Source organism: Phyllostomus hastatus, unplaced genomic scaffold (genome assembly GCF_019186645.2).
Source record: "Phyllostomus hastatus isolate PE091 unplaced genomic scaffold, TTU_PhHast_1.1 phas_contig_1317, whole genome shotgun sequence".
Classification (NCBI taxonomy): Eukaryota; Metazoa; Chordata; class Mammalia; order Chiroptera; family Phyllostomidae; genus Phyllostomus; species Phyllostomus hastatus.
In genome coordinates, this window is record NW_025333575.1 from 862 (window position 1) to 15,458 (window position 14,597).

The 14,597-nt window shown below is 42.2% G+C and overlaps 2 protein-coding genes across 2 annotated transcripts; both read left to right on the top strand.

Annotated features, from left to right (window-relative positions):
- Positions 1–211: 211 nt before the first annotated feature.
- On the top strand, positions 212–3,281 carry LOC123825248 (T-cell surface glycoprotein CD1a-like). The gene is made up of 6 exons (XM_045848620.1): positions 212–349; positions 808–1,071; positions 1,515–1,793; positions 2,010–2,292; positions 2,624–2,702; positions 2,863–3,281. Exons 1-6 carry the CDS (start codon positions 289–291, stop codon positions 2,872–2,874), a joined length of 978 nt encoding a protein of 325 aa, XP_045704576.1. The 5' UTR covers positions 212–288; the 3' UTR covers positions 2,875–3,281.
- Positions 3,282–8,921: 5,640 nt separating this feature from the next.
- Positions 8,922–11,838, top strand: LOC123825242 (T-cell surface glycoprotein CD1a-like). The gene is made up of 6 exons (XM_045848608.1): positions 8,922–9,058; positions 9,570–9,833; positions 10,279–10,557; positions 10,773–11,051; positions 11,379–11,472; positions 11,641–11,838. Exons 1-6 carry the CDS (start codon positions 8,998–9,000, stop codon positions 11,711–11,713), a joined length of 1,050 nt encoding a protein of 349 aa, XP_045704564.1. The 5' UTR covers positions 8,922–8,997; the 3' UTR covers positions 11,714–11,838.
- Positions 11,839–14,597: the final 2,759 nt, after the last annotated feature.

Here is a 14,597-nt window from a genome sequence, read left to right on the forward strand (position 1 = left end):
ATTCCATAGAGGCTGAATTAGAGAAAGAAGAACAGAATGAAGGCTGGTACACAGGGGAAGAGGCTGAAAGCCCAAGAAGAGAGTCAGAACTCAAGGAGAAATGAGAGGCTGAATTGGTGACGAGGGTTTAGGGAAGGAGCATTTTTTTTTATTGGGGCAGGGGTGCTGGTGCTGGTTTGTCTGTTGGTAGAAGAAGGAAGTCAGACAGAAGTGTTGTGGGGTAGGTTTCTTTAAAACAGAAATCAAAGACAAATTTTTCTGAGAGAAAGAAGTAACACCTGTGCAGTAATGCTGTTTTTGCAAATTTCATTGCTAGCAGTTCTCTTCAGAGGTGGTGACAATGAAGATGGTAAGAACTCTAGCAACTGCCCAGCTGGGTGCCAAAGGGTGTGTGTGTGTGTGTGTTTCTCTGTGTGGTGTCCTCAGAACATACCTGGAGAGTGAGAATGGCATCATAGTTCCATTCTGAGTATCCCTTCAGTATCGCTTTAGAACCCTGTGCTTTCTGAAGGTTGTACAAGGTGGGGGGAAAGTAAGTTTACAGTTGTAAGCATATGAAACAAAGTTTATTCTTGTGTTATTATTTATTCATTATTTTATTGTTTTTCCTATGAACAACTGTACATCTACTTTTGCCCCAACCCTTCTATAAAGCATGGGGTTCTGGGCAGGTGAATGTCTGAAGTAACTATGGTTTCTCTTCTCCCCAGATTCTGAGATTTCCCTTTCTGGCACCTTTCTTTCTTCCTTCTCTTTCCTTCCTAATGCCTTTTTTTCCCTCCTCATATCTTTTTTTTCCCCCAATAGCCTTCCAGGACCAAATCTTCAGAATCATAGAGATTTTATCCTTACACACCCAGTCCTTCACCCAAAGTTGGGGCTCTGGTTGGTTGGGTGAGATGCAGATTAAGAGCTGGAAGAGCAACTCTGGTGGTTTTATTTCCCTGCGGCCTTGGTCCAATGGCAATTTCAGCAACAAAGAGATAATACACATAGAAGTGTTATTGCAAAGGTTCCACAATGAATTTCTGCATTTACTTCATAAACATGCCAGTGAATGGATGCTTGAATGTAAGTTCAATTCCTAAAATGAGCTTGAGCAATGTTGGGTGGGGTTTGTTGGTCTCAATGAGGTTTTTATTCCAATTTTTTCCCACATTCAGTCTCCTTAGCAATCTCTATCTGTACATTCATTGTAACCTAATTCATTTCATTCATCCTAATCATTAAAAACACAACATTCTCACACTAAGTTCTTCCTTCTTCTCTTGCTCTCACCATTTACGCCATTCTCTTTCAACAATTTATTCCCTTCCATTTCCAAAGGAAAAAAACTCACTCATTCTTTTCACCTTCAAGTACCACCAATTATATTTTTCTTATATTCTGAGTAAACCAAACTTTGTTCCATTGCCTCAAATCCCCCAAACTTCTCTCTTCTGCTTCCTTTTTGCTTCCACTTATTTCATCTTTTTTAACTCCCTTTCCTCTAATTTACAATCCCTCTTTTCTAGATCCCTTTGAGGTACAAAAAACATTAGGCTGTGAGCTGCAGTCTGGGAAAGTAAAGCTACCCTTCTGGCGACTTGCTTATCAAGGATCAGAGCTCCCGAGCTTCCAGAACAACACATGGGTGCCATCTCCAGAGGGTGGAACTAGAGCTCAGCAGATGTGCAGACTATTCAATCAGTACACTGTTGTCAACAAAATCTTACAATGGAGGATGAGTAACACCTGCCCACGATTCCTTTTGGGTCTCCTTGATGCAGGGAAGGCAGATCTCCAGAGACAAGGTCAGTCCCATATCCTTCCTCCAAGAATTTTCTATTCTAAAATTATACCTTCCTACCTTCCCTTCAGATTTAGGATAAGGAGTCAAGAGGGAGAGGGATAATGTGTGATGAATTCCAAGGGTGGGACACATGTGTCTGTCTAAACTGATGTGAAGGTATGAACCTCCAAATCCGTGTTAAGAGTGCTTATCTGAGCATCTTTCCTGTCTTCTGCAGTAAAACCAGAGGCCTGGCTATCAACTCGCCCCAATCCTGGTCCTGACCATCTGTTGCTGGTTTGTTATGTCTCTGGCTTCTACCCAAAGCCAATTTCGGTTATGTGGATGCGAGGTGAACAGGCACAACAGGGCTCTCAACAAAGTGGTATCCTGCCCAATGCTGATGGTACATGGTATCTTCGGATCTTCTTGGATGTGGAAGCCACCGAGACATCTGGCCTGTCTTGCCGGGTGACACACAGCAGTCTAGAAGGCCAGGACATCATCCTCTACTTGGATAAGAAAACACTGGGGTCCACACTGGGGAGAGGAGTAGTTAGTCCATAAGCAGAGGAAAAGAGCCAGATAAAAAATTTGGAATTTATGGACTCCAACTCAAAAGAATGAAAATAATTCAATAAATGAAAGAGCTGAAAATGAGAGAGCTGCAGATGTAGGAAGATGTTGAGGGTTAGATGAAAGATTCATTTCTGAAGAGGGATGAGAGAAGAAACAGGAAGGAAGGAGATTTGTGAGGCGAACATTCAGATTTAAAAAAGCAGATGAGGGAAATGCAGCAAACAAGGGGTGGACTTGAAATGTCACCCTTGTGTGCACCCAAACCACAGACCGTCCTAGCTCCAAGGGCTTGATCATCTTGGCAGTGATGCTACCCCTGCTGCTGCTTCTGACAGGTCTTGCATTTTGGCTGGTGAGTTTTCTGTATCCATCTTTCCTTTTCTTTTATCCCCTCCTTACCTGTTGTCCTGTATTTGTTTTCCTCTCTCTCCCCTTAATTCTTCTTTCCCCAGTCCCTTTGCTTTTACTCTTCAGTTCTCATCTCTGAACGTTCATCTCTGTTCTTTTTATAGGACACACTGTGAACCTCCTCCCACTCTTCCTTTGGAGAGATTCCAGCAGCCCAGGGACTCAAAACATACTTAAAACTCATCATGGTGATGATGTCCTTTCAACTCTCTTTTGTACAATGTTTGTTGCTGTTTACCTATGTTTACTTAATGGTCTGTTATTAATGTACACTAGTTGTCATTATGCAGGATTTGCTTTCTGACCTGGTTTTGAGATTTTAAAACTCATATTTTAACTCTGAATAAAATGAGATCCTAATAACCTCTCTATACTGAAAAATTAATGAATCTCAGGCCCATTTAAGATGTCACTTCATTTGGGGGGTGTTCCCTGATGCACAAGTGGGAGCAGTGTCTGAACTCCCACCACACTCTGCAGCATACTTTGCCGACTTTCTACTTTCTATCCTTTGCTGCAGCTATGCAGGGCCTTTTTCCCCTTCTAATTTTTAAGTTTCCTGAGAGCAAAGTTTATATCTTCTCAAACTTTGTATTATTTATAAAGTGTATTAACTGTATGTAGTATGCTTTCAATAAAAGCCTGTGTTAAGTTTGTGCCAAATATATAGTCTTTTCTTATTATTTTCCTAATGTGTGTTGTAATTGAGACATTTTATGCTTTTTGTTAAAAGTCTTCACACTTTACTAGTTCCTCAACGACTTCTCTGAATCCCTGAGGAGAAACACAATTTGGCCTCTAACCATTCTTACAACTGTAGAAGACTATTTGTATGCAACTGTTCTTCCAAGTATTTTAAACAAAAAGAGAAAGGCAGGATACAGTCCTCGCTATTTAGTGTGGTTCGGGGACAAACAGCAGAGTTACCACCTTGGAGCTTGTTAGAAATCTATATTCTTGGACCTCACCTCAGACTTACTGAATCATAATTGCACTTTAGAAAAATCAGCAAGCGACTCATTAGGTACATTAAAATCTGAGAAGCACTGACAAAGGTGCAGTCTGAGAGGCAGCAGTACAAGCATGTAACAGAAGCAAAAAGATGGTCAAGAAAAGAGAACAGAGTGTTGACATTCAGGACTAAAGGGAGACCAAAGCAAGGAGTGTACACACAGTACATTCTTACCAGTTATGGCTGCTGTGTTGAAGACACAGCAAACATTTAATTACTAAACGCTGATCCATTGCTCCTAGGGAAATTACACAGTTCCTGTGAATCTCTGGTCAGAACATTTTCGTCAACTAATGAATACACAGCCCTGTTTTATGTGTGCTCCTGTTTAAAGACACCTTCTTTAATGTATACATCACTTCAAATAATTTACTTATTATATATAGTATTTTAAAAAATATTTTATTTACCTATTTTGGGGTGGGGGAAGAGAGGGAGAGAAACTCTGATGTGAGAGAAATACCAATCAGTTGTCTCTTATATGAGTTCCAACCAGGACTGAACCTGCAACCCAGGTATGTGCCCCAACAGGGAATTGAATTGGCGACCTTTAGCTGTGTGGGATGATGCCCAACCAACTGAACCACACTGGCCAGAGCTATATGTAGTATTTTTTAAATAATAAAACACCAGCCAAGAGTGGTTACTATATTCCTGAACCTGGGTGATACAATTACAAGTATTTTTCACTTTTAGCCACACAGCTGTGCTGTCTATTATGCTATTTTTTTTAGAAAAAAGAGACAGGTGACTATGTTAGGTAGGATAGAGAGTAGGCCAAGGCAGGGAGGAGGGGGCAGACATGTCTCACCCACTGACCCAGTAGCCCTGAGCCCAAAGTCCCCAAAGATTTGGGTTCCTATCACTTGAGGGGGAATGTTACAGTGGACTGAGTGACCAGAGGGGAAATAAAGGCAGGGCCCTCACCATCACAATCTAACAAACACTTAGTACAGGAGGCTGAAAGCAAAAGCCCACAACCCTGAGCCTGGTCCGAAAAGGCTGCCAGGAGTCCCAAACAACAAGTGAATCTACGACAGTGTATGAGGCAGGGAGCCCTGGAAAGTCTGTGTGTATTGTCTCCACTGGCTGGGAAAAGGAGAACCTTGAGGCTGTAAATTCATCCCAAGGCCTGCAAGGTAGAAAGGGAGGGGCCCACAGCGCCCCCAAAAAACACCCATGAAACACCTTTGGTTCACAGCCTGCCTCCCGCCATGTCTGCAAAATGAACAAATAGAGTCTGGAGCAAGATGAGGATTCAGCTAACAGACCCCCACCCATACCTACACTGGGGGAGTCACATCCCTCCAGGGGATACCAGCACCACCTTTACCTGCTAATCAAAATGTAACTCCTTTGCCCCCACCCCATCAGCTATGTAAGTCCTCAGAACAAAGGACTCACTCTCTTCTCTAGGTCTTGGGACTCTCTTGCCACATGGAGGACCCCTGGCCAGCCAGCCTCTGGCTTGGGAGTGCCCAAGCCACCTCTTTTGGCCACCAGGCCTGGACTTTTGCACCCTTGCTTTGCTTTCCTATTAGAACTTAACATTAATAAACTTTGCTTGCATGCTGCTGGTAGGCCCACTGGCCTGTAAATCTTTTTGTCTAATTTTTTATTGTTGTTCAAGTACAGTTGTCTAATTTACCCCCAAGCACGCTCTCTGCCCCACTCATCCCCACCTCCCACCTTCGATCCTACCTGCTTTGGCTTTGTCCACGTGCCCTTTATACATGTTCCTTGACAACCCTCCCCCGCCCCATGGCCTGTAATTCTTTACTGTGTCTACGAGAAGAACCAAGTTCCTGGGAGTGTCTCCTGAAACAATTATATGGTAAATTCATAAATGTAGCTCCTTCTCCATCCTAGCTTCATTAGAATATTATAAGTGTTATTTTAGAATGTTGTGAGGTGCTCCACATATAGGTCAGCAAAATCCTCTTGTTTTTACTTGTTTTTATTTTCATTTTTTGAAATATATTTTATTGATTATGCTATTATAGGTGTCCCATTTCCACTCCTTTATTCCCCTCCACCCTGCACACCCTCTCCTACTCACATTCCCCCCCCCCCCCCGCCCCGCCACCTTGCTTAGTTCATGTCCATGGGTCATATATATAACTTGTTTGTCTTCTCCATTTCCTATCCTATTCCTAACTTCCCTCTATTTTCTGCCTATCATTTATGCTACTTATTCTCTGTACCTTTCCCCCCTCTCTCCTCCTCCCACTCCCCCACTGATAACCCTCCATGTGATCTCCATTTCTGTGATTCTCTTCCTGTTCTAGTTGTTTGTGTTTTTTTTTAGGTTCTGTTGTTAATATCTGTGAGTTTTTTGTCATTTTAGTATTCAAATTTTTGATCTTCTTTTTCTTAGATGAGTCCCTTTAACATTTCATATAATGGCTGGGTGATGATAAACTCCTTTAACTTGACCTTATCTAAGAAGCACTTTATCTGCCTTTCCATTCTAAATGAAAGCTTTGCTGCGTAGAGCAATCTTGGATGTAGGTCCTTGCCTTTCATGACTTGGAATACTTCTTTCTAGCCCCTTTTTGCCTGAAAGGACTCTTTTGAGAAATCAGCTGACAGTCTGATGGGAACTCCTTTGTAGGTTTCTGTCTCCTTATCTCTTGCTGCTTCTAGGATTCTCTCCTTCATTTTAATCTTGGCTAATGTAATTATGATGTGCCTTGGTGTGTCCTTTCTTGGATCCAACTTCTTTGGCACTTTCTGGGCTTCCTGGACTTCTTTCTATTTTTTTTTTTGCCAGATTGGGGAAGTTTTTCTTTATTACTTGTTCAAATAACTTTTCCACTTGTTTTTCTTCTTCTTCCCCTTCTGGTACCCCTATAATTCGCATGTTGGAATGTTTAAAGATGTCCTGGAGGTTCCTAAGCCTCTCCTCATTTTTTTTTTTGAATTCTTGTTTCTTCATTCTGTTTGGTTGTTTCTTTCTTCCTTCTGGTCCACTCCATTGATTTGAGTCAGTTTCTTTCCCATCACTATTGGTTCCCTGTACATTTTCTTTTATTTCATGTAGCATAGCCTTTATTTTTTTCATCTAAATTGTGACCAAATTCAACCAGTTCTGTGAGCATCCTTATCACCAGTGCTTTGAACTGTGCATCTGATAGGCTGGCTATCTCTTTGTCACTTAGTTGTATTTTTTCTGGAGCTTTGATCTGTTATTCCATTTAAGCCTTTTTTTTTTTTTTGGTCTTATAGTACCTGTCATGTAGTGAGGGGAGGAGCCTTAGGTGTTCACCAGAGCAAGGTAATCCAGTAACTGTGTTGTGAGACTGTATGTGGGGAAGAGTCAGAGAGGGAACAATGGCGCTTGCTTCACTCTCTGCCAGATTTCAGTCCCTTCTGCCACTTTTCCCAAGCAAACTGGGCCCTTCTTGTGCTAATTCTCAGGTTGGTGGGCTTGTATATGCTCTAGGACCCTGTGGGACTGTCCAACAAACTCTTCTGTGAGGCTGGGAGTCTCTCTTGGCACCTCAACCCCCACAGGTGTTTCCAGTTGGTGTTTTGAGACACTGGAGCCCTGAGTGGCATGGTGTGTCTTGCTCCCTTTGTTTTTCTGCCTGTGAATATGGGACGGCCTGGTTGGCCAGCTGCCTTGCACGCCGAGCCCCTCCACAATTGGCCTCCTTCCTGGGTCTGCTCACTGCCACTTGTGAGCCAGGTATCCGCCAGTTACCATTTTTTCCCACAACCCCTCTCTGACCAGCTCCTCCTAATCTGCCCCTCCTACTTGTCTGGATGAATGTGTCTATTTTAACTCCTTGGTTGTCGGACTTCCTTACAGTTCAATTTTCTGTCAGTACTAGTTGTTTTTTTGTTTCTAAATTTTTGCTGTCCTTATTTTTGTTGCACAAGGAGGAACAGTGTGTCTACCTATGCCTCCATCTTGACCAGAGGTCTTAAAATATTTTTCCTCTACATGCAACCTACACTGTAATTTTTTTTTACTGTGACCTTCACAGTCTTAAAATATAAGTATTGGGAGATTTATAGCATAAGCAATTGTGTAAACTTTATGCATATTAGCATATATTTTACTCCTAAACAAAACTGTTTAATATTCTCATTTCACCAACTAGAAGCACAAATAATGACTTCTGATGTCTCAAAACTGTATGTTAAAATCTGAATGACTAAAAAATAATTGGATTCCTGAACCAAATTATTCAATCATTCATGATTACTCATTGAGCACCTGTAACAGGCATTCAGTGAGATGTTGGGGATCCAGTACAACAGCGGTAGACAGACCTAACACCCTGAGCACACCACTCCAGTCCAGAGTCTGAGCAGACAACAGATAAGAGTTGCCACTTTACAAAATACTGCTTCAGGAAGGCTTGTTTTTATCTAGAGTCTATATTTATAATAAAACTCAGCACACCAAGATTTACAGTTCTTGGTTTTGTGTTTTCATCTTAAGTAGAATAAAAGCTCCTTGAACAAAGTGAGTGCATTGGAGACAACCGTATATTCTTGAGTGTTGCCAGATGAGTGTATCCAGGCAGGCACTAAGTGACTCTTATATCAATGAATATACATCGATCCAGGTCGAATAGACATTTTCCTTAATGTGTTTCATGGTTCCTATTGTCTCTGTGATGGTTACTGGTTCTTCCCTAAGAATAATGGAGTAGTAGTTTACACTGTTACACAAGCAGTCACAGAAGATTCTGAACATCAGTAAGGCAACCAATGAGGTGTCAGAGATATGAATGAGGTAGGGTGGATCAGAGACAGAATAACAGAATATTTGGAGAATATTTAAATTTGGCAAGAGAAAGACAAAGTGACAAAAAAGGGCAGGGCATAAGAACATCAGATGGGAATTAGAAAGACATTTAGTTTTATGGATTTATTGTATGAATGAGAAGACTTTTCAATACCACATAAGACTTATTCCATAGAGGCTAAATTAGTGAAAGATGAACAGAATGAAGGCTGGTTACTGAGAGGAAGATGCTGAAAGCCTGAGAAGAGAGTCAGAACTGAAGGAGAAATGAGAGGCTGAATTGGTGACTAGGGTTTAGGGAAGGAGAATGTTGCTTTTTTTTTTTTTTAGTGGGTCAGGGGTGATGGTGCTGGTTTGTCTGTTGGAGAAGAAGGAAGTCAGATGGAAGTATTGTGGGGTAGGTTTCTTTAAAACAGAAATCAAAGACAAGCTTTTCTGAGAGAAAGAAGTAACACCTGTGCAGTAATGCTGTTTTTACAAATTTCATTGCTAGCAGTTCTCCTCGGAGGTGGTGACAATAAAGATGGTAAGAACTCCGGCAACTGCCCAGCTGGGTGCAAAAGGGTGTGTGTGTGTGTGTGTGTGTGTGTGTGTGTGTGTGTGTGTGTGTTTCTCTGTGTGGTGTCCTCAGAACACACCTGGAGAGTGAGAATAGTTCCACTCAGAGTATCCCTGGAGAGCAGCATAGTTCCATTCTGAGTATCCCTTCAGCATCACTTTAGGACCCTGTGCTTTCTGAAGGTTGTACAAGGTGGGGGAAAAGTAGGTTTAGAGTTTTGAGCATATGAAACAAAGTTTATTCTCGTGTTATCATTTATTCATTATTGTATTGTTTTTCCTATGAACAACTGTAAGTCTACTTTTGCCCCAACCCTTATATAAAGCATGGGGCCCCAGGCAGGTAAATGCCTGCTGAGGTAACTATGGTTTCCCTGATCTCCATATTCTGAGATTTCCCTCTCTGGCATTTTTCTTTCTTCTCTTTCTTTCCTAATGCCTTTTTTTCCCCTCCTCCTCTCCCTTTTTCCCCCCCATAGCCTTCCAGGACCAAATCTTCAGAATCATCAGTACATTTTCCTTATACAACAGCTCCTGGACCCACAGTTGGGGCTCTGCTTGGTTGGGTGATTTGCAGATTAAGAGCTGGAAGGGAAAATCTGATGGTTTTATTTCCCTGTGGCCCTGGTCCAATGGCAACTTCAACAAAAAGGAGATGAAAGAAATAGAAGTATTATTGCAAAGGTTTCACAATGAATTTCTGCATTTACTTCATAAACATGCCAGTGAATGGATGCTTGAATGTAAGTTCAATTCCCAAAATGAGCTGGTGCAATGTTGGGTGGGGTATGTTGGTCTCAACGAGGTTTTTATTCCAATTTTTTCCCACATTCAGTCTCCTTAGCAATCTCTATCTGTACATTCATTGTAACCTAATTCATTTCATTCATCCTAATCATTAAAAACACGACATTCTCACACTAAGTTCTTCCTTCTTCTCTTGCTCTCACCATTTATGCCATTCTCTTTCAACACTTTACTCCCTTCCATTTCCAAAGGAAAAAAACTCACTCATTCTTTTCACCTTCAAGTACCACCAATTATGTTTTTTCTGAACTTCTGAGTAAACCAAACATGGTTCCATTTCCTCAAATCCCCCAAACTTCTCTCTTCTGCTTCCTTTTTTGCTTTCACTTATTTCATCTTTTTAAATGCCCTTTTCCCTAATTTACAATCCTGCTTCTCTAGATCCCTTTGACTTACAAAAAGCATTTGGCTGTGAGCTGCACTCTGGGAAAGTAAAGCTACCCTTCTGGCGATTTGCTTACCAAGGATCAGAGCTCCTGAGCCTCCAGAACAACACATGGGTGCCATCTCCAGAGGGTGGAACTAGAGCTCAGCAGATGTGCAGACTATTCAATCAGTACACTGTTGTCAACAAAATCTTACAATGGAGGATGAGTAACACCTGCCCACGATTCCTTTTGGGTCTCCTTGATGCAGGGAAGGCAGATCTCCAGAGACAAGGTCAGTCCCATATCCTTCCTCCAAGAATTTTCTATTCTAAAATTATACCTTCCTACCCTCGCTACAGATTTAGGATAACAAGTCAAGAGGGAGAGGGATAATGTGTGATGAATTCCCAGGGTGGGACACATGTGTCTGTCTAAACTGATGTGAAGACATGAACCTCCAAATCTGTGTTAGAGTGCTTATCTGAGCATCTTTCCTGTCTTCTGCAGTAAAACCAGAGGCCTGGCTGTCCACTGGCCCCAGTCCTGGTCCTGACCATCTGCTGCTGGTTTGTCATGTCTCTGGCTTCTACCCAAAGCCAATTTCGGTTATGTGGATGCGGGGTGAACAGGCACAACAGGGCTCTCAACAAAGTGGTATCCTGCCCAATGCTGATGGGACATGGTATCTTCAGATCTTCTTGGATGTGGAAGCCACCGAGACATCTGGCCTGTCTTGCCGGGTGACACACAGCAGTCTAGAAGGCCAGGACATCATCCTCCACTTGGGTAAGAGAACACTGGGGTCCACACTGGGGAGAGGAGTAGATGGTCCAGAAGCAGAGCAAAAGAGACAGATAAAAAAACTGGAATTTATGGACTCCAATCCCAAAAGAATCAAAAGAATTCAATAAATAGTGAAAATGAGAGAGCTGCAGATGTAGGAAGATGTTGAGGGTTAGATGAAAGATTCATTTCTGAAGAGGGATGAGAGAAGAAACAGGAAGGAAGGAGATTTGTGAGGCGAACATTCAGATTTAAAAAAGCAGATGAGGGAAATGCAGCAAACAAGGGGTGGACTTGAAATGTCACCCTTGTGTGCACCCAAACCCACAGACCGTCCTAGCTCCAAGGGCTTGATCATCTTGGCAGTGATGCTACCCCTGCTGCTGCTTCTGACAGGTCTTGCATTTTGGCTTAAAAAGCGCTGGTGAGTTTTCTGTCTCCATCTTTTCTTTTATCCCCTCCTTACTTGTTGTCCTGTACTTGTTTTCCTCTCTCTCCCCTTAATTCTTCTTTCCCCAGTCCCTTTGCTTTTACTCTTCAGTTCTCATCTCCACCTCACACACAGTAACGTTCTTCTCTGTTCTTTTTATAGGGCACACTGTGAACCTCTTCCCACTCTTCCTTTGGAGAGATTCCAGCAGCCCAGGGACTCAAAACATACTTAAAACTCATCATGGTGATGATGTCCTTTCAACTCTCTTTTGTACAATGTTTGTTGCTGTTTACCTATGTTTACTTAATGGTCTGTTATTAATGTACACTAGTTGTCATTATGCAGGATTTGCTTTCTGACCTGGTTTGTGAGATTTTAAAACTCATATTTTAACTCTGGATAAAATGAGATCCTAATAACCTCTCTATACTGGAAAAATTAATGAATCTCAGGCCCATTTAAGATGTCACTTCATTTGGGGGGTGTTCCCTGATGCACAAGTGGGAGCAGTGTCTGAACTCCCACCACACTCTGCAGCATACTTTGCCGACTTTCTACTTTCTATCCTTTGCTGCAGCTATGCAGGTCCCTTTTCCCCTTCTAATTTTTAAGTTTCCTGAGAGAAAAGTCTGTATCTTCTTAAAGTTTGTATCATTTATAAAGTGTATTAACTGTGTGTAGTATGCTTTCAATAAAAGCCTGTGTTAAGTTTATGCCAAATACATAGTCTTTTCTTATTCTTTATCTTCCTGACCTGTGTTGTAGTTGAGACATTTTATGCTTTTTGTTAAAAGTCTTCACACTTTACTAGTTCCTCAACGACTTCTCTGAATCCCTGAGGAGAAACACAATTTGGCCTCCAAACATTCTTACAACTGTAGAAGCCTATTTGTGTGCAACTCTTCTTCCAAGTATTTTTTAAAAAAGAGAAAGGCAGGATACAGTCCTCACTATTTAGCGTGGTTTGGGGACAAACAGCAGAGTCACCTCCTTGGAGCTTGTAGAAATCTATATTCTTGGACCTCACCTCAGACTTACTGAATCATAATTGCACTTTAGAAAAATCGGCAAGCGACTCATTAGGTACATTAAAATCTGAGAAGCACTGACAAAGGTGCAGTCTGAGAGGCAGCAGTACAAGCGTGTCACAGAAGCAAAAAGCAGATGGTCAAGAAAACAGAACAGAGTGTTGACAGTCAAGACTAAAGGGAGACCAAAGCAAGGAGTGTACACACAGTACATTCTTACTAGTTATGGCTGTTGTGTTGAAGGCACAGCGAACGTGAAATTACTAAACGCTGATCCATTGCTCCTAGGGAAATTACACAGTTCCTGTGAATCTCTGGTCAGAACATTTTCGTCAACTAATGAATACACAGTCCTGTTTTATGTGTGCTCCTGTTTAAAGACACCTTCTTTAATGTATACATCACTTCAAATAATTTACTTATTATATATAGTATTTTAAAAAATATTTTATTTACCTATTTTGGGGTGGGGGAAGAGAGGGAGAGAAACTCTGACGTGAGAGAAATACCGATCAGTTGTCTCTTATATGAGTTCCAACCAGGACTTGAACCTGCAACCCAGGTATGTGCCCCAACAGGGAATTGAATTGGCGACCTTTAGCTGTGTAGGATGATGCCCAACCAACTGAACCACACTAGCCAGAGCTATATGTAGTATTTTTTAAATAAAAAACACCAGCCAAGAGTGTTTAATATCTTCCTGAACCTGGGTAATGCAGTTACAAGGTTTTTTTATTTTTACCCACACAGCTGTGCTATTATGGATTTTTTTTTTTTAAGAAAAGGTGACTATGTTAGGTAGGATAGAGAGCAGGCCAAGGCAGGGAGGAGGGGGCAGATATGTCTCACCCACTGACCCAGTAGCCCTGAGCCCAAAGTCCCCAAAGATTTGGGTTCCTATCACTTGAGGGGGGAATGTTACAGTGGACTGAGCAACCAGAGGGGAAATAAAGGCAGGGCCCTCACCATCACAATCTAACAAACACTTAGTACAGGAGGCTAAAGACAAAAGCCCACAGTCCTGAGCCTGGTCTGAAAAGGCTGCCAGGAGTCCCAAACAACAAGTGAATCTACGACAGTGTACGAGGCAGGGACCCCTGGAAAGTCTGTGTGTATTGTCTCCACTGGCTGGGAAAAGGAGAACCTTGAGGCTGTAAATTCATCCCAAGGCCTGCAAGGTAGAAAGGGAGGGGGCCCACAGCGCCCCCAAAAAACACCCATGAAACACCTTTGGTTCACAGCCTGCCTCCCGCCATGTCTGCAAAATGAACAAATAGAGTCTGGAGCAAGATGAGGATTCAGCTAACAGACCCCCACCCATACCTACACTGGGGGAGTCACACCCTCTCCAGGGGTATACCAGCACCACCTTTACCTGCTAATCAAAATGTAACTCCTTTGCCCCCACCCCATCAGCTATGTAAGTCCTCAGAACAAAGGACTCACTCTCTTCTCTAGGTCTTGGGACTCTCTTTGCAAATGGAGGACCCCTGGAAACTAGTCTGTGGCTTGGGGTGCCCAAGCCACCTCTTTTGGCCACCAGGCCTGGACTTTTGCACCCTTGCTTTGCTTTCCTATTAGAACTTAACATTAATAAACTTTGCTTGCTTGCATGCTGCTGGTAGGCCCACTGGCCTGTAAATCTTTTTTCTAATTTTTTATTGTTGTTCAAGTACAGTTGTCTCCATTTACCTCTGAACACGCCCCTTGCCCCACTCATCCCCACCTCCCACCTTCGATCCTACCTGCTTTGGCTTTGTCCACGTGCCCTTTATACATGTTCCTTGACAACCCTCCCCCGCCCCATGGCCTGTAATTCTTTACTGTGTCTACAAGAAGAACCAAGTTCCTGGGAGTGTCTCCCATAACTATTATATGGTATTCACAAATCTAGCTCCTTCTCCATCCTAGCTTCATTAGAATATTATAAGTGTTATTTTAGAACATTGTGAGGAGCTGCACATATAGGTCAGCAAAATCCTCTTGTTTTTATTTTCATTTTTTGAAATATATTTTATTGATTATGCTGTTATAGGTGTCCCATTTCCACCCCTTTATTCCCCTCCACCCTGCATACCCTCTCCTACC